Source organism: Triturus cristatus, chromosome 1_2 (genome assembly GCF_964204655.1).
Source record: "Triturus cristatus chromosome 1_2, aTriCri1.1, whole genome shotgun sequence".
In the NCBI taxonomy this organism is placed as follows: Eukaryota; Metazoa; Chordata; class Amphibia; order Caudata; family Salamandridae; genus Triturus; species Triturus cristatus.
The window spans coordinates 844,960,631-844,984,532 of record NC_140580.1 but is presented as its reverse complement, the minus strand read 5'-3'; the positions used below and the strand labels follow the sequence as shown (position 1 = coordinate 844,984,532).

Here is a 23,902-nt window from a genome sequence, read left to right as displayed (position 1 = left end):
ACTGCGGTGGATTGTAAAACAGGCAGTGGTACATCTGCAGGATAAGCCTACTCAGTATCTTCAGGTAGACCACCAGCCGGTGGTAGCAACAAAGGACCAGTAACTGCATGCATCTCGATGGCAACATCAGACAAGGTGGTAGAAGCTGGAGCCAAAACAGAGTTTCTCAGCATCGCAGGGCAAAAAACCGCTGCAGTCATACTAAGAAGAATCGGCCACTCGCTGTAGTTTGACATTGTCAATAGAGATGTACCTGTTATCCTTGCGACCAGGAAGTGGAGGTAAAATTACTGTTCGTGTACCCTGCACGCCAAGCACTGGAACCGGTGCACGATAAGAGGGGCCGAACTCCTTCTTGTTCTCCACCTTCTCACGGACCAGATCACCAACTCGAGGTAGCCAGCCGACTACCGGAATCGGAAGCGCAGCATCAGATGTGGAGGGCACGTGTTCCTTCGCAAGACTGTCTCTGGCTTCTTGTAGAGTCTGTAATACAGCACAGTGATAATCTACGTGGGTGCAGCTGACGCCGCCATGTCTAGACCATCAAGGTCCGGGACAAACATTTGTATACCAAAGAGCATCATGTATGGGGTCCGCCCACCCAAAGACCTTCTATGGAGATTATTAAGTGCACGTTGGACGTTATACAGATGGGCTAGCCAGTTCCGGCCAGTGCCTAAAACCCTAGCTGTCAAAGATTGCTTTAAGTCACGGTTCATTCGCTCCACCACACTATTACCCTCCGGTCGGTAGGGAGACGAAAATTTGACATGGACCCCCACATTTCTCATGGCTTCTTTGTACGCCTTGGGGGCAAACGCAGGACCCTGATCAGAATGAAAGGTACCACACGCAAAACTTCCCACAAAGACACGCAAATCCCTGATGACTGTACGGGCATCAGCACTCCTTTGTGGCCATACCCACAGAAAACGTGTGCACTAATCCACTGCAACCAAGATGTACTTGTATGCAGTATCAGAGGTGAAAGGACTGCAGTGATCTAGATAAACACACCCCAGCGGTTTATTAGATATGTACAACTGAGTTTGTGGTGGGCGCGCAGCAGTTGAAGGTTTAATCTGCTGGCAAATGTCACAATCCAGAACATAAACGCAAGCTTGTTTATATAAACCGCACCACCAGTAACGTTGTTGTAACAGAGAAACAGTAGCTGCAACGCCGGTGTGGGCAGAGGCCAGACCCTTGTGAGCTGCTGTTATCAACGATGGTCTGCAGTCAGCGTTGGGAATCAATCTGTCACCAACGTCCTTAATTCTCACTAATGGGACGTTATCAGGACTTAAGTGATAATGGTAACGAGAAGGGTAACCTCTCGGGTAATTACTTCCCTTTTCTGTAGCAGCAAAAGCTGCCAAAATGTCATCATCAATCTTACTTTTGGATCTTGTAACTGCTGCTACTAGATATGTTGCCTCTGCTGTTTTTGCTGCCTCGTCAGCTAAGCTGTTGCCGACAGCGTGGACATCAACTCGTTGGTGACCGAGAGTGTGAATAACATTCACGAGAGGCAAATGTTCTTTAACCCCTTCGACGCGCATGACGGAGCGGTTCCGTCATGCACGTCGGTTGCGCTGTGCGCATGACGGAACCGCTCCGTCATGGCCCCGCCCGCGCACGGAACCTTTAGCGTGGCGCGGAAATCCACGCCGCGCTGAAGGGGTTAAGTTCTGCCAATCGAACCCAAAGCATTTTATGCTTAATTGTGCTACCTTTTGGAATCACGATATTCATTTTGAGACCAAAAATATAGGTTGTCGTTGTAAGATTGAACACAATAAAACAGTCACTTACTATAAGAGTAGTGACCCGAGGATCAGCAAACTCTAGTGCAAGTACCAGAGCACGAAGCTCCGCTAACTGTGCGGTACAATCACCCAATGACTGCGTATGCACGACATCAGATTGGAATTCACCATTTACGAAAGTACCCACCACAATTGCGCAGGCCGCTGAATAGGCATGCTTCGATCCAGTTGCCGGTTGCGCAGAACCGTCAGTGTAAATGACACAATGGTAATCTTCGAGCGGGCGCAAAGACAGAGGAGCCGGATGAACGAATTCATACTGCAAGTACTCCTGAGTCTGTAATGAGGCATCAAAGATATAGGTGACATCGGGGGATGTCAAGGAAGTGGCCCATTGTATCCACCGAGGATGCACAGCTTTAGAATTTGGTACAATCGCTTTGGTCACTGCCTCAAGGGCAGGATATGGTGTGACAACAAACATGCGTTTTCCTTGGGACAGCGCTCGTTCTTTGAGAATCGCCGTCTACACTGCCGTAAGAACTTTCTCGACAGAGGAAAAGCGCAGTTCAGCCGTAGTGTACAGGTGTGATTTGTAGGCAATGGGGACGGTGTCGCCCTCATTGAACGTTAAGTACGTGAAACCCACTGCGCCTGGCACAATTCTTATTACCAGGTTAGTGCGGTTATCACGTGTCAGTAAGTATTTTGAAGCAAGAAGATCAGCTTGCAGTAATTGCAAAATAGCTGAATGCTCTGGCAGCCAGCACGATTTGGAAAAAAGTAGGTTGTACCAAGGCATAAAGCAGCTTGATACACTGGGCATAATCTGGAATGTACGTACGACCGAAATTCAGAAAGCCCAGCAAAGACTGTAATTTCTTCAGTGTTGTAGGAGCACGCAGGCATGCGCACTTCTCCAGAAAGTGCGGGGCCAAACCTCGACCTTCATTGTTGAGCTCGTAGCCCAAGAACAACACTGTATACTCTGCAATGTGAGACTTCGCAAAATTGAATTTGTAACCGAAGTCTGCGAACATAACAATAATGCGATCAACGCGACACAGCTGCGGCCACAACTCGTCGTCTGTGAGATAGATATCATCGACATACGTGTACGCATCTGGATCTATGCTCTCTAAAAGAGACGCCAGGGCTTTTTTTTTGTAGCCCATGGCTAGTCTTTTTAACTGTTTTTGTTTGCCGCCTGAAGTAAACGCTGTCCACGGACTGCTAATAGAGGACAGGTTATGGCTGTAAAAGCCATTGGAAATGTCTAGTGTGGTTTTAAACCTTTTTGGCACGAGACTATCGACGAGAGCCGAACTGTGAGTATTTTGTACCGCTCATGTCCGGCAATGAGAGTTTAAATGCCGGTAATCCAAAACTAGGCGGTACGACCCATCAGGCTTCGTCACAGTGAATAAAGGATTATTCATTGGTGACACGCATGTTTCATTATTACCTTGATATTCCAATTGTTCAAGGATTGCCGCGACGTGAGGTCTGGCTTCGCGACGCATGGGATATTGGGGTTGTGGCTGGGGCATAGACCGCAATGCAATCTCATGGCTGGCGGACAGTTTATCCCAGCCCACCTGAGTACGATACAAAGCCGGTGCTAGCACCAGAGCCCACTCTTCAGCGAACCTTTTAGCGTGGTCCTTTGGCACTGTGAGCGCAAAGGACGGGAGGATTACTCCCCTCTAGGAGCATCTAAAATGAAAGCCGGGGCCCAGTCTGCCTCCGCTAGGAGAATGTCATAAGAAGAGGTCAGATTATCTCAAAAAATCCCTTGAATTGTACTTTGTATGTCACCTTCAATTAGGAGGACTATGTCATATAGTCTGTCAGGGGAGCCACTCTAGTGTCAGCAGGTTCTACAGTAATGAACGTGTCAGTTGCTGTCGCCTCCAGATATGGACGCAGTGCTTGCTGCACTACTGTAATCTCCGCCGCGCTGTCGAGCAGCGTTAAGGCCCATGTCGGGTTCCGAAGCTGCGTTCTCACTATCTGTGGCATACCTCGCTGTCAGTGCAGCAACTTTCTTTTTTTGAAACTGGGGACGTTGACGTGCAAACTCGTCTTGCTTGCCTTTACCGTCAGCCTGACGGGGTTGTTCACGACCTTGTTGTGCACCCCGACCTTTGCCACGGTCTTCCCCACCGGACTGTGAGGCCGATGTTTCCTGTGAAGAACGAGGAGAGCGTTGTTCAGTAACCTGAAATCTATCAGGCGACTTAATACTAGTACGAGCGCGCAGATCATAAGTGCGTTCGCTATTCTGCTGTACGGGAGACGCAGGACAAGACCTCTGTTGCTGCTTTCCCTGTTTCTTTGCTCTCCAATTCTGCTTTGGAAAAGCTGGACGATCATCTTTACCAGACAAACTCACCTTAGTTTGTTGTATCAAGTCAGGAATGATTAAGTTGGTTTAACTCCCAAACTACTGCGGCCAATAGTTTTATAGGCTTCCGCAATAAGTTTAGGTAATTCTTTGGGCTTATCGAGTTCAGCGACGCGGGCTAAGCCATTTGCCACTTGGAATTGTACCGCATCTCCTTCGAGATTACCAAGGACAAGGGGGGCAACAACGTCGACTACTCCGACAAGCCTCGTTCCCAACTCTGCAGCCGCCTCCGGTCCGTGCTGATCTTGAACACGTTTAATGACAGAGGGTAGCACGGCCATAGACTGAGTGCCGAAGCACTTCGAGTAGACTGCGGCAAAGATCCTTCCCCAGTTGTCACAATCGGACACATCAGGGATGATGTCTTTCGGCAAACTAATGGTGAGTATTCTGTGTTTCTCCACCTCTGTAGAGTGTGGAAACACGGCTTCCAGCGGGTCAAATTTCTCGGCAAGCCAATAAGGAAAGTCATCCTTATTTTGGGGGCGCTTGCCCATCACCAAATTAACTATGACGGGACTAATAACAACCGCTGGGTGACCAGCTGGTAGTCCCGCAACAGCAGGACCTACCTGCACGTTGCGTGAAACGTATTGCACCAAAGCCCTATGTACTGAAATAAGGGTTGTATGGAGCGTACGCGGCTCATCCACCGCAATAGTCAAATAGCGGGGGTGAGGCGTAAATCCGGCTAGCACCGGCCAGGTGGCCCCTGGAATTGACAAAGGGCCCATTCTAGCCAGTGCAACCGAATGGGGAAGGGCGCCATTAAACCAAATGCTATGCTGCCAGGCTGAAAGGGGGATCTCTAGCGTCCGATATGGCGTATAATTGTCTGGGACCCGCGTGTGAGTATACGAGTGAAGCGTTTTATCATCCGCATTCACTGCTGGCAGTGTCACCCAAGAGTAGAACAACTCATAAATATGGGTTCCATTTGCACTCACCACAAAAATAACGGCCATCCCATCGTCCGGCACCCCATAAGTCGTCAAATGACGTCGCAGAGGTGTACGGTTATGTGCAGTAATTTTGACCGCCATAAGGACACACAGAAGATCAACAACGAGTTTAATCAGTAGCGCAAGGGTTCAGAAATCTAAGAAACCTTTTTAATGATCAAGCTTGAAAGAACCTATCAGGTGAGTAATGGGTAGATTAAAATCCGTCACTCCCGTTATCCGGAAACAAGAGTGAGGGAGTCGTGGACTAATATAAGCACTACTAAGGCGTTTCATATCAATAGACCAAACGTTAGGTGCGCCATGTTGCAGGGATTCTGCTCATGCACAGAACTATGCGCAGGAAACCAGGACCTCAGTGAAATGTGGTGTACCAAAAACTCACCTCAGAACCCAGAACCCCTATCCGACCAGCATCCGTGTCCCATTCGTTATCCGTATTTATCTCGGAGGTCCCAATGTATAGACAACCCAGAACAAGCGACTTAGTGTATTCTCAGGAATGGCGGGAATCGGAAATACCTGTTCGTTATTATTCTCATATCAGTCCACAACAAGAATAAACCGAGATACGGTAAAGTTTAAAGAGTTTATTTTATAAACCTCGTGTCCTAAGATGCAGTACTTTGGCTAACATAAGCAGACAAATGATTAAAATCAAAACCATCAGCACTGTTACAATACCATAAAAAATGAAAGGAGAGATCATATTGCAAATGACAGTGGAATACAGCCACCTTCCTTTCGCTAGTAAACTAATATTATTCTATTAATAAAAGGTCTCTAGGCTTGAATGGGGAACCCCATACTGTAAAGATCAGCTTAGTTGAATCACATCACAGGATCAGGTGTGCTCTGCTCCTGGGAAAGCTTCTTCAGAATGTATGTGTTAAGCATGCAGCCTGCAATATTAAAAGCGCTCGACTCTCAGGTATTTGCAGCTGTGTGCGTGTTATGGCTAAATAGTGGGCCGATCAACCTGAACTCAAAAACCATGCATTGTCTAGCGACTCAGACTTTCTCTTTACACAATGTTCAGACCAAGGTCGCAGCTCACGGCTAGGGATGTGAACAACAGACAGTTCTCATGTGAAAAAAAGGCGAGCAAGCATCTTTCAAATAGTAACATGTAACTGCAGTGTCGTGTGCAAAAGTGGCAAGATGGCTTTCTAACATCTAATGCGGTTATGCTAACTTAGCAATGTATGTATATAAATTGCAGCCCTCACTACTAGACAGACAGCTGGGCGTAGTCCCAAGCTCTGATTTCTCTGTTCAAGAGGACCCTTAAGCAAAGGTGGGTCAGGGCTCTGAACCTTAATGTGAGAAAAAGGAGGAGTTGCCTGGAGGAAAGAAGCATTACACAGCCTGGAGGAGGAATTGGAGCTAGGGAGGGAAGAGTGAGGAGGAGAAGCTGGGTCTGTGTAAGCAGCTGCCCATAATGAACAAGCACACATAGACGAACAGTCTACCTGTGATGCAATGCCCCTCCGAAGGCCCTCTTTCGAAAATCACTTGAAGAGAGTCTGGTTTATTGAGAGGAGAAACTGGCCGTAGGCTGTTGCAACACCATGTTCCTGCTGTAGAGTAGCACCAGAAAAGATGCATGGAGGCCAATCATGATCTGTGCAGCTTGTCCAAGAATACCTCCCACAGGTAGGCCAAGGGGCAGGAGAGAATAGTTGCTGTGCATAAGTAAAGCTCTGGCCCAATGTTAAGGCGAATATCCACTCACGTAGGTATTCCAAGCAATGTTTTGTAAAAGAAAGAAATGCCTTTGCACTCAAGGTATTCAAGCCCCTACCGCAATAATGCTCCAGTTGCTTACCAGGAATATTCACTACTATTCACCCTACTCCTCCCATCTTTTTAATGTGTACGTCTCATCCCTTGCCTCACTGATCAGCTCCTTTGGTTTTAATCTGACATCCTACGCGGATGACACACAGATTGTCGTGTCGCTGCGGCCGGGTCAGGGATCTGAATCAGACGATCAGTTCCACGACTGTATGGAAGCTGTGGGGAGGTGGATGACCCAACTGTCTAAAATTAAATTCAGGCAAGACAGAAGTCATCCTTTTTGGGAATGCTAGTTTTTGGACCCCTAACCTGTGGCCAGTAACATTGGGTTTTCTTCCTACACCTTCAAGGAAGGTAAAAAAACTTGGGCATCATGGTTGATGACAAGCTTAATTTTGGTGATCAGATCAATACTATGTCATCTGCCACCTTCTATGTGCTTAGAATGATCAAAAAACATTCTCCCCTTTCTACCGTCTGGCGGACAGTGGTCACAGCACTTATCCTATCTAGGCTCGATTATTGTAATGGCCTCTATCTGAGCCTACAGGAACGCTTCATGAACAAATGGCCTCTATCTGAGCCTACAGGAACGCTTCATGAACAAATTCTAACTGCTGCAAAACGCGGCAGAGAGGTTGCTTTCAGGCACACCTAAATTTGCATCTATCTCTAAGGAAATTAAAAAACTTCATAGCTGCCGGTCAGGAAACAGGTGCGCTTTAAAGCCCTGTGTATAGTTTTCAAGGCATAGGCCCGGAGTATCTGAAACAGCATATACAATGGCACTGGCCTAAAAGAACCCTGCGTTCCATGGAAGCCAAGCTGGTAAAAGTACCACTTATAAAAAAAAAAAAAGCCTCTTTGGGTGGAAGAAACTTTGTCGTGTGTGCTGCAAAAGCTTGGAATGACCTTCCTTTTTACCTGAGAAACAGCACAGATCTCCTGACATTTAGGAAGAGTCTAAAGACCTGACTTTTTAACCTGTAATTGCAGTTTATGGTTACTTTACCCAAGGGATAATAACTAGCGCCAGGATGCCTCTGGGTAACCGTTGTGCTCTATAAGTTCCTGTAACATTACATCACAGTCATCACTTTTGAGGTGAATCCCACCCCTTGAGACAGGAATTAAAACTTAAGTGCCGTAACGAAAGATCCACTCACCCAGCTGGGTTAATAAAATGTCTGCCATTCCCAACGTTTACCTGTAATTTCCATGTACTAGAAACAGGAATGTTTTGGGAATGTAATGACTGACCAGAATAATTGGAACGAAGAGTACAGACTAGCACTCTTAAGTAATTGGGGCTTTACACCTGCCTCCTTTGTTCCAGTCATTGCTTTTGCAGTATACCAAAGTGCAAAAGTAGTGTGCTCACTGATGCAGATAAACCTATAACTATACAATCTCCCATCTTTATTGCATATTGGTGACCCATAAATCCTTGCAGTGCATTAATATATTAGTTTGAAAATGAATGTAAATTAATTGAGATAATAGCAGACTTAAGAACATCAAAATTCAGTTCAGACTACACTATCTTTTGCAGACTGTTTTATAAACCTATGGTCAGATGACCAAGTTCCTGCTCAGCAGATTCCTTGGATAGAAACTCCTTGAAATTCTACTACCAAAAAGCAGAAACCTTTCTTTCAGAAAGTCCTTGAATAGTACCTGGAATGTTCTAATTTTGCTCTCAGTAAGTTTGCTGGAGAGTTAAATTAACCCATCTGCTTAAAGCTACTTTGGTTGCTTTCTTACCTTTTCCCAAGTGTCTAAATGCAACAAACAAATGGTCTGATCTCTATTCTCGCTCAACATGTTGCTGTACAGTGACGGAGCTCTTTTAACATCTAAAGTACATAATAACTGTTCCTCTATAGGAGGAGTGGGATGGAAGCTAAAAGAACCAACTTTTGAGGGATATTAAAAGTTATATTAACCTAATTCTAGCTTATAACCACTATTGATTACATCCAGAACCCACTTGTTTGAAGTTATTCCTTGCTGCTCACATAAGAACTGATTAATACGTCTTCCAATCTGTAACTCTGGGAGGGTGGCATTGTCTTCCTGATTTCTGATATAGTCGGCAGCTTCTCAGGAAAAACAAAAGGTAGTAAACTTTTCATTGTATCTTGAAACCCTAGTTCATATATTGTTGCCTCTTAGTAGGTTGTCTGAATGGAAACTTTAAAGCAGTCAATCTTCTCAGCAGATATTTCAGTATATATTAAGCCCATGAAGATCAGCCTACCAAGCTTGCTACCAGTGAGGCAACTAAAACAGAATCAAGAAGAGTTGAATCCATATTCTCCAAGGATAAAGCCAAGATGTCAGTCTTGGCTGAGTTTATCTTCTTTGCAGGGTTATCTTATCCTTTCAGATCCTCCGGTTCTTGTTAGATAACATCAGTGATTGGGATTCCTGGATGAAAAGGCCTTTGAAAACTGCCTGAGAAGGGGTGTGAGATACTAAATCCTTTGAATCCATTTGCTCATTTGATCGGGGCAGATGAAAGCTCCTCAGTATCATCAAAATTAGAAATGGCTGAATAAGCCTCCATCACATACCTTTTTAATTTTTAAACAATTCTCTTTATTAGTTTATAATAAGCATACAAAAATGTTGCCCAGTACACAGGTGGACAGTAATGAGTGTTATTAAATATGCTTCCATGAATCATCAGACAAGTGATAGTGACAGGAATCTTGTCCTCCTTCAGCAGATTGTTTTCTCATTAGGGCGCCACAGAATGCTTCCACTCCTCTTAAAAAGCCTTTAGACAAGCAGTGGGACACCCTATGAAATGCCAAATAAAATCAACAAATAATTGCTTCCAAAAACACCTCTGCTTAACCTCCAGCGTGAGGTGGATTGTAAGCTCTTGTTTCCTCAACAACATGACTTCTGCCTAAATCAAAAGTGTGTGCATGTGCGGAACGTTATTCCACTTCAGATTGGAGGAGGTCTTTTGCAAATTTACAACCTTCTGTGGAATCTGGACCAAGATAAAAAAAAAAAGTGAGTAAAACAAAAGAAACGAAATCCATTAGGTTAGGAATTGCCACCAAAAACAAAGTCCATCACCTGTTGCTACTATTTTGGAATCTTGATGCCCTCCTGTCCAGCAGGAGCGGAGTGTGAGACTCGTACCAAGATTCGAGGTTAGCAAAGTCTGCACTCATACGTTCCTTATTCCAGTAGACAGGAAACAATAACCATTTACAATGCAATCGGTCTCACAATTGCTTGATTTTGAGCTATTGGCATTGTAAATGGCAATGCTGTTTGTAACATTAAAAGTCATTGTCATTTACAGTACCAATAGTTCAAACTTTTGCAAAAGCGATACCTATTGCAGAGCAAAGTGTCCGTTAAGCGGGTGCGGCTCTCACTATTAAAGTTAAAAAAGAGCGCGTTGTCCCTGAAGTGGGCGCCACGCTCCGTATTAAAGTAAAAAAATAAGAAACTGAGTACGGTGGCCCTGAAGCAGGCATCGCACTTAGTTTTAAATAGAAAATAATCAAACAGAGCGCAGTGTCCCTGAAGCGGACAGCGCGCTCAATACAAAAGTAAAAAAAAAAAAAAAAAATTGAAACTGAGCGCGGTGTCCCTATAGTGGGTGGTGCGCTCAGCATGCAAGTTAGAGCGGCATAGCGATTTATAAGAAAAGCGGCCGCCATTGTTCTGTGTGGGTGGCCTGAAAATTCAAAAAAGCAGCTGTCACTGTCCCCATCCGTGTCAATAAACAAAATAGTGCTCACCCACTAGATAAAGCAGACCATGTAACGAGCCATGTTAAAGGTCCAGTCGTTATGGGAGGTAACCAATGCAGACAAGGGAGTACCAAGGAGGGACTGAAAAGCCTAATAATGAATTGGAAGCCAGCGTTTACGAAGGACAATGACACAAGCCAATTAAAAATATGGGCGGAAAGTGGGTGGTGCTTTCAGTGCATACTCTACTACAGCATGCCTCCGGAGCGAGCAGCGCACTGCCGCTAGTCTCGACCTAAAAATGGATGCTGGGAATACCAACCCTTTAAGTTCACCAGTTTTGGTTTGTAGGCTTTCCGGTCATAACTCCTGGCATGCGTCATCAGTGTTGTAACAAAATGCCTTGCATGGACAGTGTTTGTTCGAGAATGAGCATGTCGAGTTGTGTAGTGATCTGGCGAGAAAGCAAAGTGTTCTTATTCTCGGGTTCAAACCCCAAAGTTTTAAAGATTTAATTTGGGTTGCAAATTTGGAGCAAACATGTCAAGCGTTGTAGATTAGACTAGCTTGGTCATCATTGTTGCAGTGATAAGTATAATTGCCAACTGTTGCTGAGGGAATATATGCCCAGTATTGTGGGTCTTGGCTAATATGAGCACCTTCGATATCGTGGCAATGAACCTGGATGAGTGTTGTTTATCATCGGGACGAAACAGCAGGTGTTTGTGTCTCGACATGATCCCATGTAACCAAGTAGTGGTTCAGGTCAGGAGGGCCTTGTACTCATGGCATGTGCATGTTAAGCATTACAGCAGTTATACGAGTTTGTTATTGTGCAACTACTACAAGAAAACCTGATATAATGTACACTTGCACAAATGTCATAATGGAAAATTCAGTAGTTTGTGGTAATTGGACTGAATATCCTACATCAAAGGATACAAAATGAAAACATGAGCATAATACTTCCCTGTTCTCCGCGGTCCCCAAAAACCTCATACATGCCTAGGCTCTTTAGGCAAATTACTGGACTATAAAGTTACACAACTCCCCCCGAGATGATCAGTATGGGTACAACCAATAGTTCAAATGTTCTACCTGCTTATATGATCATTGTATTCGTTTTATATGAATGGTTAAACAACAAGACTAACGGACATTTTCATATTATTTTAGAAGTTGACATTTACAGGAAAGTGTCACATGACCTGTTTGTATGGCAGCGTGCAAGTGTTTGGATTCGCAGTTCACGATGGCCAACCATCCTACAGCCTTTACTCTGCTCATACCCACAATGCCCTAACAATTGAAGCACGGCAACACTCAAAGTCTGGAAAATCCAGGAAAGAGACCAGAAAGGAAGCCAGAGCAATGCTGCGCGAGTATCTTCCACTTGGCAAGTAAAGCTATGTATTGTTTTGTAGTATTTCTGTAGTGCTTTCCTACATCTTAGCAAGCCCGCAGTGTTTTCCTGTGGCTAGGTAAATAATTACTCAGTATGTTTTGCATGGCTGGTACAGGTGTGCCTATGAGCAGTGTGTTTTAGTGTCATGAGTGGGGACCCAAGAGTGAGCTTCAGACCTTGCACGCATGCTTATTTCTGGAATGGAGAACAAAGGAGTATAATGGATAACTTAGCAAATAGCCTATGCAAACCAGTGTGATTTTTAGTCAGCCTGGTCAAACTTTACACCGGCAGCCAGCAAGGATGCAATGCTACCTTTAAATCCAGATAGCAGTCAAAGACTCCTATTGTTGGAGCATACTCCAAAACCTACATGTATAGACAGGAAAAGCTTCCAACGATGTAGGCCTTAGTTGAAGTCCACAAAAGCAACAGAAGCCCAACCTATGGTGCATTGTTAATCCACCAGTAAACACTATATCCAGTCAATGCTAGAGTCACAGGAGCCCAAACCCTGGCAACACTGATAAGCTGCCAGTAAATACTTTGTGGAATCTACCCATGTTCTGTGGGTCCAACCCATGGAAGCTCTATTAAGCTAATGGTGTGTGTTATATTTATCCATATAGGAATGCCAGAATCCCAACTTTTAGAGGCACTGATGAGCAACTATACACCACAGTTGTGCACCTCTTTATTTCAGCTGCATTGGAAACTAGTGTTGGAATATACATGTAGTAGATTTACGTCAAGGACAGTTCACTTATTTAGACTGAAACCGGTCTGATCTTTTCCCTTCTGTGTTCTGTCGTGCATGCCTTACTTTTGGTTTATTATTTGAAGTTTCATAAAGCACAAAGTTGGCCCAGTTGCTTTAGAGCACTTTGCATGAGCACCAGATTACATTACTATTTTTTGGTACTGGGAAATTCAGTGATTTGCCTAGAATCGCAGGATGTTGAGCCAGGACTCGAACCTGGTTCACCAGTTCCAAGATCGGCCCCATCACTTCCCTCCATTAAAAAAAAAAAAAAAAAGTCCGCTTTCGTAATATTTTATCATGTATTTCTAGAGAAGTGGATGTAAACTATTTAAGGAAAGGGTAATGGGAGTTATGCACTAAGATGCTGGCATCGGCATACACTTTTTCCTACACAAGTACAGGCCTTGAAAAATTACTTTAAAAAATATTACAAGACCTGCAGGTCTAGTGATTTAAGTAATCTCTAACTGTAATGTGCTTTACCAATAAATTGGTCTCGTTATGAGATCCTAGGCAATATTTTATTCCGGACTGCTTTTTAATCTTCATTATATCATACGGAAGCACCCTCAAATGCGAGTTTAGCATGTCTGCTGTTCAAAAAAACCTTTTTCTTGATTTAATAGACTAAACATTTGCTCCATGTATAATAACAATCTAGCCCATGGGTACTCACAAACTTTCTCTCGGGGGCCAAATTTACAGTGTGGTTTCTGGCCGAGGGCCGCACTGGTGGGGGCGGGGTCAGTGGGGGCGGGGTCAATGGGGCGGGGCTATGGGGGGGAAAAAAAATCACTGCCGTTTCAAAACATTACTAGACAATGCTGCATTTCCAAAGCAGATGTAACTACATGGAGCACATGTTTATAATGTTTTTTTATTAGCAGACAATAGCAATCTTGAGTGGGATTGCATGGCAATTTTCAGTAACCGGATATTCAGCATATGCCCAGTGCAGCATAGGCTTCAGAGTCCCAAAAATAGATATGTTAAAGACAAACACTACGAACTTATTTTACATTTCATGTCACCGATTAGTTTTCTGTAATCTGGTACCAAGTTGGAAACTGCAAGCCTTAAAAGCTGCTCCAGATGTATGTCTGTAAGTTTATTTCTGAGTTTGCTCTTCAACAGTCCCATTGTGGAAAATGAACATTCGCAAGCATATGTTGACCCAAACATACAAATTACCTTCTGGGCCACTGTAAAAAGAAGAGGAAACTTGTCAGGGGGCACAATTTTCCAGAATTCTTCGGGTGCTTGCCCCAAAAAAGATGCTTCGAGGGCTGAATTGTGCTGCAGGTCAATGAGCTCTATTTCTGCTTGAGCCCTTTCCATGCCAATAAGGGCAACAACGTCAAGATTTCGTGCACTCACCATCCAGGGGTTTTCAACCAGCCTGAACAGAGGGGTGAGGGCTCGGAATTGAGCAAATCGTCGTTTGATCTCCCCAGATATTTCCTCAAGACATGCACCAAGGTCTAGGTTTGACAATTTCTTGTGCATCTGGAAACCTCTGCATCACAGCTAAGAGTTTTGGGAAGTGGGTGAAGTCACTATCATCCAGCTGCTCTTTGAATAGCACAAGCTTACTTTCAAAAGCATAAATACCATTCATGAGGGAGTACACAAGCTGTTGTTTACCTTGCAGCGTCAAATTAAGAGCATTAAAATGTGTGAAAATATCTGAAAGAAAATGGAGCATAATAAGCCATTTCACATCCGTTAGTTCTGGGAACGATTGGCCTCTACTGTTAACAAAGAGTACAATTTCAGGAAGCAATGCGATGAACCGCTCCAGAACCTTCCCTTTGCTTAGCCAACGCACGTCAGTGTGCATCAAGACGTCGGTATATTCTGCTTCAGATTCCTGCAGCATTGCTTTAAAAAGTCTATGGTTGAGAGCTTTGGCACGGATAAAATTAACAATTTTCACTGCACCTTTTAGGACAATATTCAGTTCTCCATGCTTTAATTTTCCACACAATACTTCCTGGTGAATAATGCAGTGGTAGTCTATCACAGTCTGTCTTATGAGCTTCTTTTTCAGCATAGATACGAAGCCTCTGTCATGGCCTACCATGGCAGGAGCCCCATCCGTTGTTATGCTGACAAGAGTATTCAGTGGTATGTCATTTGTTTTAAAGTAGTTGCACATGCTGTCCAGTATATCTTCTCCTCTTGTGTGCCCTTTCAGTGGTAAAAGGCACAGGAGCTCTTCTTTGGGATGAAGCGATTGGTCCAGATACCTCACCCAAACTAATAACTGAGCCACATCGCCTATGTCTGTGGACTCATCCATGGCAATGCTGAAGAACGGAGACTCTCTCACTGCATTGATCACCTGCTCCTGGATGTTTTGTCCCATTGCCTCTATTCTGCGTGCACACGTGGAATCCGATAGCTGCAATGCACCGATTTCCTTTAAAATGCTGGCCTTATTAGTGTAATTGTCAAATAAAATTTCGGCTGCTGAAAGGAAACATTGCTTCACAAGCTCTGCATCTGAGAATGGTTTTTTATGTTTGGCAAGCAAGTAGCATATTTTGAAAGACGCTTCTGTTACAGCCTCAGATTCCTTCATCTGGCAAAGGAAGATCTTCTGCTGGGAAAAAAGAGCTTGCTTCAACGATGCCACTTTTGCAGATCGCAGTTTTGAGTTCAGTGGGAAGTTCGCAGTGTATCCAGAGTGCCGCGTTTTGTAGTGCCGTTCCAGGTTATACCTCTTCAGAACATTTACTTTCTCTTTGCAAAGCAAACGGGTGGCTTTTTCCTTTGGGCATTCTACAAACAAGTACTCTTCTTCCCATGCTTCCTGGAAGGTCCTTCGTTCGCTCTGTATCGATCTGGGTCGTTTGCAGGGCTTGGAAACTGGGCTGTAGGCCATTGCAGAGCTCTCCAGCTAGTTTGTTACTATGCAAAAAGGTAACAAGGACCACGAATCTGATTTTCCACCGGACGACCAATGGACCGACACCGCCCCACGACTGATGGGCAGACACGACCGATGGAACGACACGACCGATGGACCGACACGCCCCACGACCGATGGACAGACACCACGTCACGACCGATGGACCAACACCACTTCTCGCAACAGATCTGTGAGCAACACCAAAGTAATGTTTTGTTTAAACATACAAAGTAATGGGTAAACCTGTAAAAGAAAAACGGGAGGCTTTCCTAAAGCCAGTGGTTTATGCAGGAAATGTGTCACTCAATAGGGATTAGAAATAAATAGCATGCACACACACGTGTATATATAAGCACAAGTTCACCCATAGGTATCTTGGCGCTGAATAACAGATGTTTATTTCTACCCAACTCATTTTATCAACCTCAGATGGATGAAAGGCACGACCCGCCAGGATTTGTACCTGTGACCATGAGGTAGAACACAGGCCCCTGCAGTGGGCCCTGCCATATCTGACACATAATACATCATCTGCTGCTTGATGTGACAATTTTAACAAAACATTGTAGCTCAACTTTGCCGCCTATGCCAGCTGATTTGCTGCATTCTTAAATATCTCCAGCTAGCTGAAAGTAAAAACAAGGATGCAAGGCAAAGGTGCCACGACTTTAATCCATAAAACATGCAACGTCTACCACAAAGCTACCTTAAAACAGGATCAACCAAAATGCACCCATCAATCAAGGACCATTCACTTCACAAAGAAAAGAGATGTCCTATTAGTTAAAAAAAAAAAACTGTGTTTACATTTTGTAATCATGGCTAGTAATAGTGTTTTCAATATTGTAACACAGCAGCAGCGCACTAATATTACTGCAAGTAATGTCTGTGAGACCACTCCCATTTCTCATATGCGAGTTCCTGTTTTGATCTAACATTATTACAATGGCATCTGAGACAGGTGGGGAGAAAGAGAGATGGTGAGACTTGAGAAAAGGCGCAGGGTGAAAGAGTCCGGGAAAGTAAGGAAGAGACAATTGGAGAAACAGATGAGAGACCATCACATTGCCTACTAAAATAGGATGCTGTGCTTACCTCTCGGGGTGCAAAGATCAACCTGCGGGTGGAGCTGGTGTTGCAGGGTGATGGAAATGAAGCTGGTCGTGAAGATGGAGGCAGATGTGGTGATGGAGCTGTTGCTGGCCTAATCCAAGTGGCGAAGAAGGGGCCTCAGGCAGAGAAGTGGCTTTGGGCGAGATGACGCTGCGGTGGACGAGAAGAAGCATTAAAGCAGGCAATGTTCCATTCTGATATGCTGCAGCAACTTCCCCTTTCACAACATTCTGCTTCCTGTGTGCAGTGAGTTGTAACAACAGATACACAATAGTTTGTTAATCAGTGTGGGTGTGATTGTGCCATTTCTTTTTTTTAAATTATATTATAGACTGCATGTTTGAAGAACCAAGGTTTGCTTACAATTTAGTGACAGTAATTAAGCTCTGTCAAGAAAAACATGTGCTGCCTCGGGGTAATCGGGGCCTGCTCTAGGATGTTTGGGGCCCTGGGCAGAAAAGGAATGTGTGAGGCCCCTCTAAATTGCAGACAGCGTGATTCAGGGCTGAATAGATGCCCTTGCTCCTGAAGCGTCAGCCCCTCCCGCTCAGTCACCTTCAGAGTGCTTGGTGTGGAGAAGCACACACGCAGAGTCGAAAAAGAAACCGCATAGTTGGGAGTTTTCTGTAATAATAAGAATCGATTTCCAGCCAAAATTAACCCTTTTTGCAACATTAATCAATGTATACTTTGCTGAGTGTATGCCGTTCTGGGATGAAAGTTAATAGCTCGCTGTTCTATATTAGGACTTTAAATTATAAATTGCAAGTAACAAAAGGATGTTTCCCTTAAAAGCGGTAGTCTGCTGATCTGTTGACATCATACGTACTCTACTTGATACACGTTCTATGCAGCAGGCATGTTAACCCTGTGCACTAACTTCCCCGAAAAGTCAAAACCTCAAGATACAAAATGCTGATCTCTCTCCAGGAAGATAATTAATCGCACGAGTTATCATGACCATTTATGAGAGGCCTGGTAATTGCCTGCGGAAAGAAACGCTGCAGCAGGTGCTTAAAAAGCATGATAAACTTTCAAACACGGTTCTCCCACGAAGCCAGCACCGGGCAAAACAGAAGCGGTAACAACAGTTACATAGACTTACCTTCAGCTTGACGGATATCGGAGTTTTGCCGGCTGCAACGAAGATCCTCCCCGGGGCTGGGGGCTGCGAGGAGGTCGAATCCGGCTGCAATGAAGATCCTCCCCCCGGGCTGCGAGGAGGTCGAATCCGGCTGCAATGAAGATCCTCCCTGGGGCTGCGGGCTGCGAGGAGGTCGACGTCGACGTGGCCACGGACACTGGAAGCTTCTTCAAAGGTCTTTAAAAGTCAGCTGTAAAAGCGCTAGTTACAGCTGACTTTTAAAGGGCTTGTGCTTCGCGCCGGGTGCCGTGTGTGACGTCACGTCACGTCTCAGCGGCCCAGGCCAATCAGAGGCGAGATAAGCAGAGAAGATGGTCGCAGGAGCAAACGTTGTGAATACGTACTGAATACGTATTCACTACGTATGCGCCTGCGGCCATCTTCTCTGTTTACAGGAAGGAATTTGCATACTGCATGCAAGGGTCCGCGGGCCGCCGATGAAGGGCGGGCGGGCCGCCAGCGGCCCGCGGGCCGTACTATGAGTACCCGTGATCTAGCCTATGTATTGGGTACAGATGACCCCGACTTGCCTGTTAGTTCACTGATAGCATTGTCATCAGGGGAGGAATGTTTCTCAGTTCATGTTTAAAAACTCTCACTTTTAATAAATATATTGCTAAAGTATGATGTGGTAGCACACTGCTATTTACAGACAGCACATTTTCTATTGAAATGTCCACAAACCTTCCCACTGGAATGCAGTTTTCTGATTGAACTATATAGGGCGTGAATGGTCAATGAGGCCCATGCATGCTTGTATTTAGTTATGATGGGTTGCTGTAGAGTCCTAATGCAAGCACGCTCATGTGTTACTGTGCTTTGTATGCTGACGCTGCACAGCGTTCACCATTTGTTCCTCTTTTTGCCGATGCTGCTTAACTTTGGCAAAAAGCAAAGCTACAGCCAATAGGTCTGCATTGGCAGTCGAATAGTGAGACCTATTTACTTTGCCAATGTTTGTCTAAATTAGAGCAACAATTAACGTCTACTTTTAAGAAGTGGTTTCAAGTGGTCTTATTTCTCCTACTTCATTCTTTATGGTGGTACCGTAATGTCATTAGACCATAACTATTTTAAATTCCAGCAAGTCTAAGCAAAATATTTCAACCATTGCTTCTTGTTGGTTTTCAGGGACAGTATTTTCTAAATTAAAATGTAAACCATTTCTGTAGTTGGAGGATCTGCTGAACGCAGCAGCCATTTCTCCCCAGAGAAAATATGAAACGGTAGAACTGGCAGTCCCTCAAACACATTTTATGGCTGGATAAAGTGCTTTTTAGGTCGAGCCTGGGCTGTGCATGCGCTGCTCTGCGAGCCATGCTGTATTGGAGTATGGACTAGAAGCCCCGCCCACTCTCGGGCCATATTAATCATTGGCTTGTCATTGTCCTTCGTAAATGCTGGCTTCTGATTGGTTAATAGGCTTGTTAGTCCCTCCTTAGTACCGCCTTGTCTACATTCATAACCTCCCATGAGGACTGGCACTTTTACTTAGGTTGTTAAACGTTGGCTTTTTTTTTTCGTTTTTATTTAATTTTTTTAGTCCGTAGGCACTATTTTCATCACGTAGGTTATCTTACTGCATGCACAACATGCTTTCCTGCAACATTCAGCGCGCCACACGTGCTTTCACTTTCTAAGCAGCCAGGGACAATGGTGGGTGCATTTTTGCATAGGTCTTGGATTTACAAGATTTTGAGCTATTGGCACTGTACATGAAAATGCCTTTTATGTATGTGTTAATTATCAAAACATATAAATAATTAATTGTCATTTGCAATGCCAATAGCTTAAACTCTCGACCTATTGCATTGCAAATACTTGTTCAGTGTGGCTGCAGGCAACTTTAACTTAAGGATGATTTTTAGTGAAGTGAAGCTTCCAAGCACTGTAGTGGAGACACATTTGTGCTCTTAAAAATGTTTTTAACACCCGATGTTACTCCAACAGTGCTTGGGCATCTAAATGTATTTATTTGCTTCGGAATTAAATGTAGATGCAGAATTTTCGTTTCAGTGTTGACATGGTTGTGTCTAAATGATGACTGACCTGATCTATCTGCAATTTAGGATTAAAGCTTCCGGGGTAAATTGATACCCTTGAGACGATTTCTTGACCAAAGATGTCACAGAGGTGTTGTAATCCATCTCTTTATTTAACGTTTTTTAATTCCATAACGGAATTCAAACTGTCATCCCTGTACCACGCAGAGCTGTAAGCAGCATTTCACTAAAACTGTGCTAATCTGAAAAGTGTGAAAGATTCTGACAACATAAATTGCTACTCGGAGCGCCGCACCATAAGCCATACAAGAAAATAAGACTGGGTCATATTCATGGTCTCTGGCACTCTGTCCTGGTTCCTTCCTCCCATATTCTTTTACTTCCATCTCCTATTTTCAGGTCGAGCCTGGGCAGCGCAAGTGCTGCTGCGAGGCATGCAGTAGTGGAGTATGGCTTTGAAGCCCCGCCCACTCCCCAGCCATATTTTTAATTGGCTTCTGTCATTGTCCTTTGTAAGCGCTGGCTTCTGAGTCGTTATTAGGCTTGTTAGTCCCTCCTTGATATCTCCTTGTTTGCATTTGTAACCTCCCATGGAGACTGGCCCTTTTACTTTCGTTGCAACACGGCATGTCTTATTTAGTCTGTGAGCACTATTTTCTTTAATGAGTTTCTCCTACTTGAGGCAAGACGTGGTTTCCTCACAGCTGCTTCTTTGAAAGTGAAAGGTCTCGCATTTAAAAAAAAGTCAGAGCTAATGCCATTGTGATTGAAAATAGCTTACACTCTCGTACTCTGGTAATGCATTCTGCCTGTTGCTTACCATTGGCTTTGTGATTTTTTTAACTCCCATTTGCCTGCTTTCTGTTTGCTGGCGCTATTTGTTTTAGGCTGTCTAGATGAGTCCCTCCTTTTCGTTACCCAATCCTTTTTTACTGTATTTTTGTACCGGTGTTCAATTTCTGCAAACAGGTCTTTAAATCTTGTTATCTTGTCACATTTGCTGTGCTTTCAAAGACCGAGGTCGAATGTTAGGTTCTGCCTTACAGAGAGGATGGAGTTTATTATGCTTTCTCCGACCTCACATGGAGGGGATTCATGTAATACTTCTTCTGGAGGGGGTTGGGGGGTTGTGTGTGTGTGTGTTCGTTCTAGCCAAGAGCAAAGTCTGTAAATTAATTGTGCGGATATTTCAGAATTCTACAAGCAAATTTTTGGGTAAATCTCAAATGTGGTGGAAACAAATGTGGTGGAAACGATCAAAGCAAATCAATACATTAAGTGGTGACATTTCCACACATTATCATTTGTGCGCTGTACATTTTTTGTTAGTAAAACTGTATGTCTGTGCAATTGCAATGGTCATTTCATTTGAAGATGTGTTTATACTGGCAGTGTGCTACCACGCCATGCATTTACCCCACTCCTCTCCCACCGCTCCATGCCACTGCAGTCTACTCTCACTCCTCACTACACAACTCCACACTGTCACTGCACTCTACTCTGCACAACTTAACAACACTTCACTCTACGCCTCTCTACTCTGCCAGTGTACTCTACCCCACACTAGCCTATTATGCACCTCTGCGCTGTAGACCACTCCACGCTACAGACCACTCCACGCTACTCTGATATATGCCACGCTACTCTGCAACACCGCACTCTATGCCACTCTAATCTACTCTACGCCACTGTACTCTACGTTGCACGACTCCACTCCACTCTACTCTGAAACAATCACTCTGTCCCACTGCACTCTACCCAACTGCACTCTATCCCACTACTCAAAGCCAGTGCGCACTGTATGCCATTGTACTCTACATCACTGCACTCAAGAACACTCTGTTCTACTCTGCACCACTGCTCTATACCACTCTATGCCACTGCACTCCACGCTACGCCAATGCACTATATGCCACTCTAGTATGCACCACTGCACTCTACGGTGGTCTACTCTTCAAGACTGCACTCTCTGCATCTCTGCCACAATACTCTGCCGGTGGTGGCTGGCATGTATTTGTAGTGGTGAGGCGGGCAAAATACGGGTGCACAATAATATTTTAAAAATGTGCGACAAGCCAGGAGGGGAATAACCTCCCTGTCTCTCTTCGAAGCTCCAATGGGAATCCAGGGAATTGCACTTACTAGCATGAAAGAAAAGTCTAGATTGGAAAGGGCTGTAGGAAGCTGGCTCTGTATATACTTTACCAAAGTGAGGTATAGTGTGCACAGTCCATTGGAACCCCAAAGGTAGGCAGAGGTAAAGTTAGATAGCACCTCACTCTCTATTTGTGGTCATGAGGTCGAGCAGTAAGGCAGTATCGGAGGACAGTGTTAAGCATTTGTTGTACACACTCAGTCAGCAAATGAATTCACACACTCAAAGACTGAACTTCAGACTAATTGTTTTTGTATAAAAAAATATTCTTTTAGTTATTTTATTTTCTAGAACCAAGCAAGTCCGGCAGAGGTAAGCAATAAATACTTTACTGTAGTAATTCAGTTTGTAAACAGTTTGATTTGTACTTGTATATGCACTTTGTTTTGACTTGCGGTATGGTTCCAAAGAAATGCAATACTTTGTAAATACAGTACATAGACTTGAATAGGCTTTTCAGTAAAATACCAGGTAAGTTACTTTTTAGATTACTTTTCTTACTCAGAGTGGTACACCTGGATACTACTCTGGGACATTTCCTGTAAACGGGTAAGTAAAATCGTTTTGCTTAAATAGTATCATTTTAGAGAATTTCTTTAGGTTTTCAAACTCCACACTTAAAAACTTTTCCAAAAAAAACAGTCCATGTTATCCTGAGGAAAATAGTGTTATCGTTTTTGAGGTAAGTATTTGGTATGGGAAGTTGAGGATCTGGGGGTTGACTCGGGGGTCTTCCAGGGTGAAGGATGCACTGTAGTTACACCCTCAGCGGCACTAGGGCAGCCGGGTGTAGAGTGCTGAGGCCCAATGTTATCCAATGTGGGATAGGGGACCTCCTGTTGGTGACTGCTGACGAGCAGGCTACTTGGTTGTGGAAGCAAAGCTCCTGGACCTTAGCTCAGGGCAAATGGGGAAACAAAGTAGCACCAAAGGTGCACCCTCAGCGGCACTAGGGCGGTGGGTGCAGGGTGCTATTTTGATGTTTGGCGCCCTGTTTGCAATGGGGAACATATGGTTTGCAAAGGCACTGCAGGCTTGGAGACGAAGGCCTTCTGGGTGCGACCACCACTTCGAGAGGTATGTTGCGGGTTGGTTAGGCACCGTCTGTTGGGCCACCCAAGGCCGTGGGGCGTCTGGTGTAGGGATGCCTTTTAGGGTCGGATCTTCTTACCAGCTCCTAGTCGCGGTTGAGGGGGGGGGGACTTTCTGGATTAAGGTTGCAGCCGTCGGCTGGAGGTTTAAGGCTGGTCAGGAGTCACCGGCTCAGGGGTTAGGATTGTGGGGGGACCTCCTCGTGATGTTTGCCCTCTCTGGCTGAGGACGGTGGGTGCAGAGTGGGGCGGATCTGCGGTGTCTGGCCGGAACCAGAGGTTGCAGATGTACAAATCCGGTGTTCACGGGAGACAGTCTTTGATGTTGAAGGCAGGCAGGTCCTCCGGGGTTTTCGAGGCTGCTGGCTGCAGGACACACCAGGAATTTGCAGGAGCAGGTTCGATGTAGAGGCAGGCCGGTAGGGCCGGGGCCAAGTCAGTGGGGGGAGTCCTTGTTAGCTTCTGCACAGCTGTTTGGTCCTTCTCTTGTTGGTGGTTTTTGTCTGAGGAAGCAAGGTTCAGGGGTGCCCCTAAATACTAGATTTAGGGGCGTTACCGGTAGGTAAAAAGGTTGGGACCAATAGGTCCCTACCCTGGGGAGGGTACACCCCCTATTATGCCACCCTCCAGTGGGGGCGGGGCATAAGC

The 23,902-nt window shown here is 44.8% G+C and overlaps 1 protein-coding gene across 2 annotated transcripts in view; it reads left to right on the top strand.

Annotated features, from left to right (window-relative positions):
* NOL9 (nucleolar protein 9) overlaps window positions 1-23,902 on the top strand; it is a 261,084-nt gene that overhangs the window by 14,811 nt on the left and 222,371 nt on the right. For both annotated transcript variants that reach the window (XM_085609003.1, XM_085609002.1), the window contains exon 2: window positions 11,843-12,062. In XM_085609003.1, the coding sequence (XP_085465129.1) occupies window positions 11,843-12,062 (220 nt within the window). The remainder of the gene's footprint in view (window positions 1-11,842; window positions 12,063-23,902) is intronic.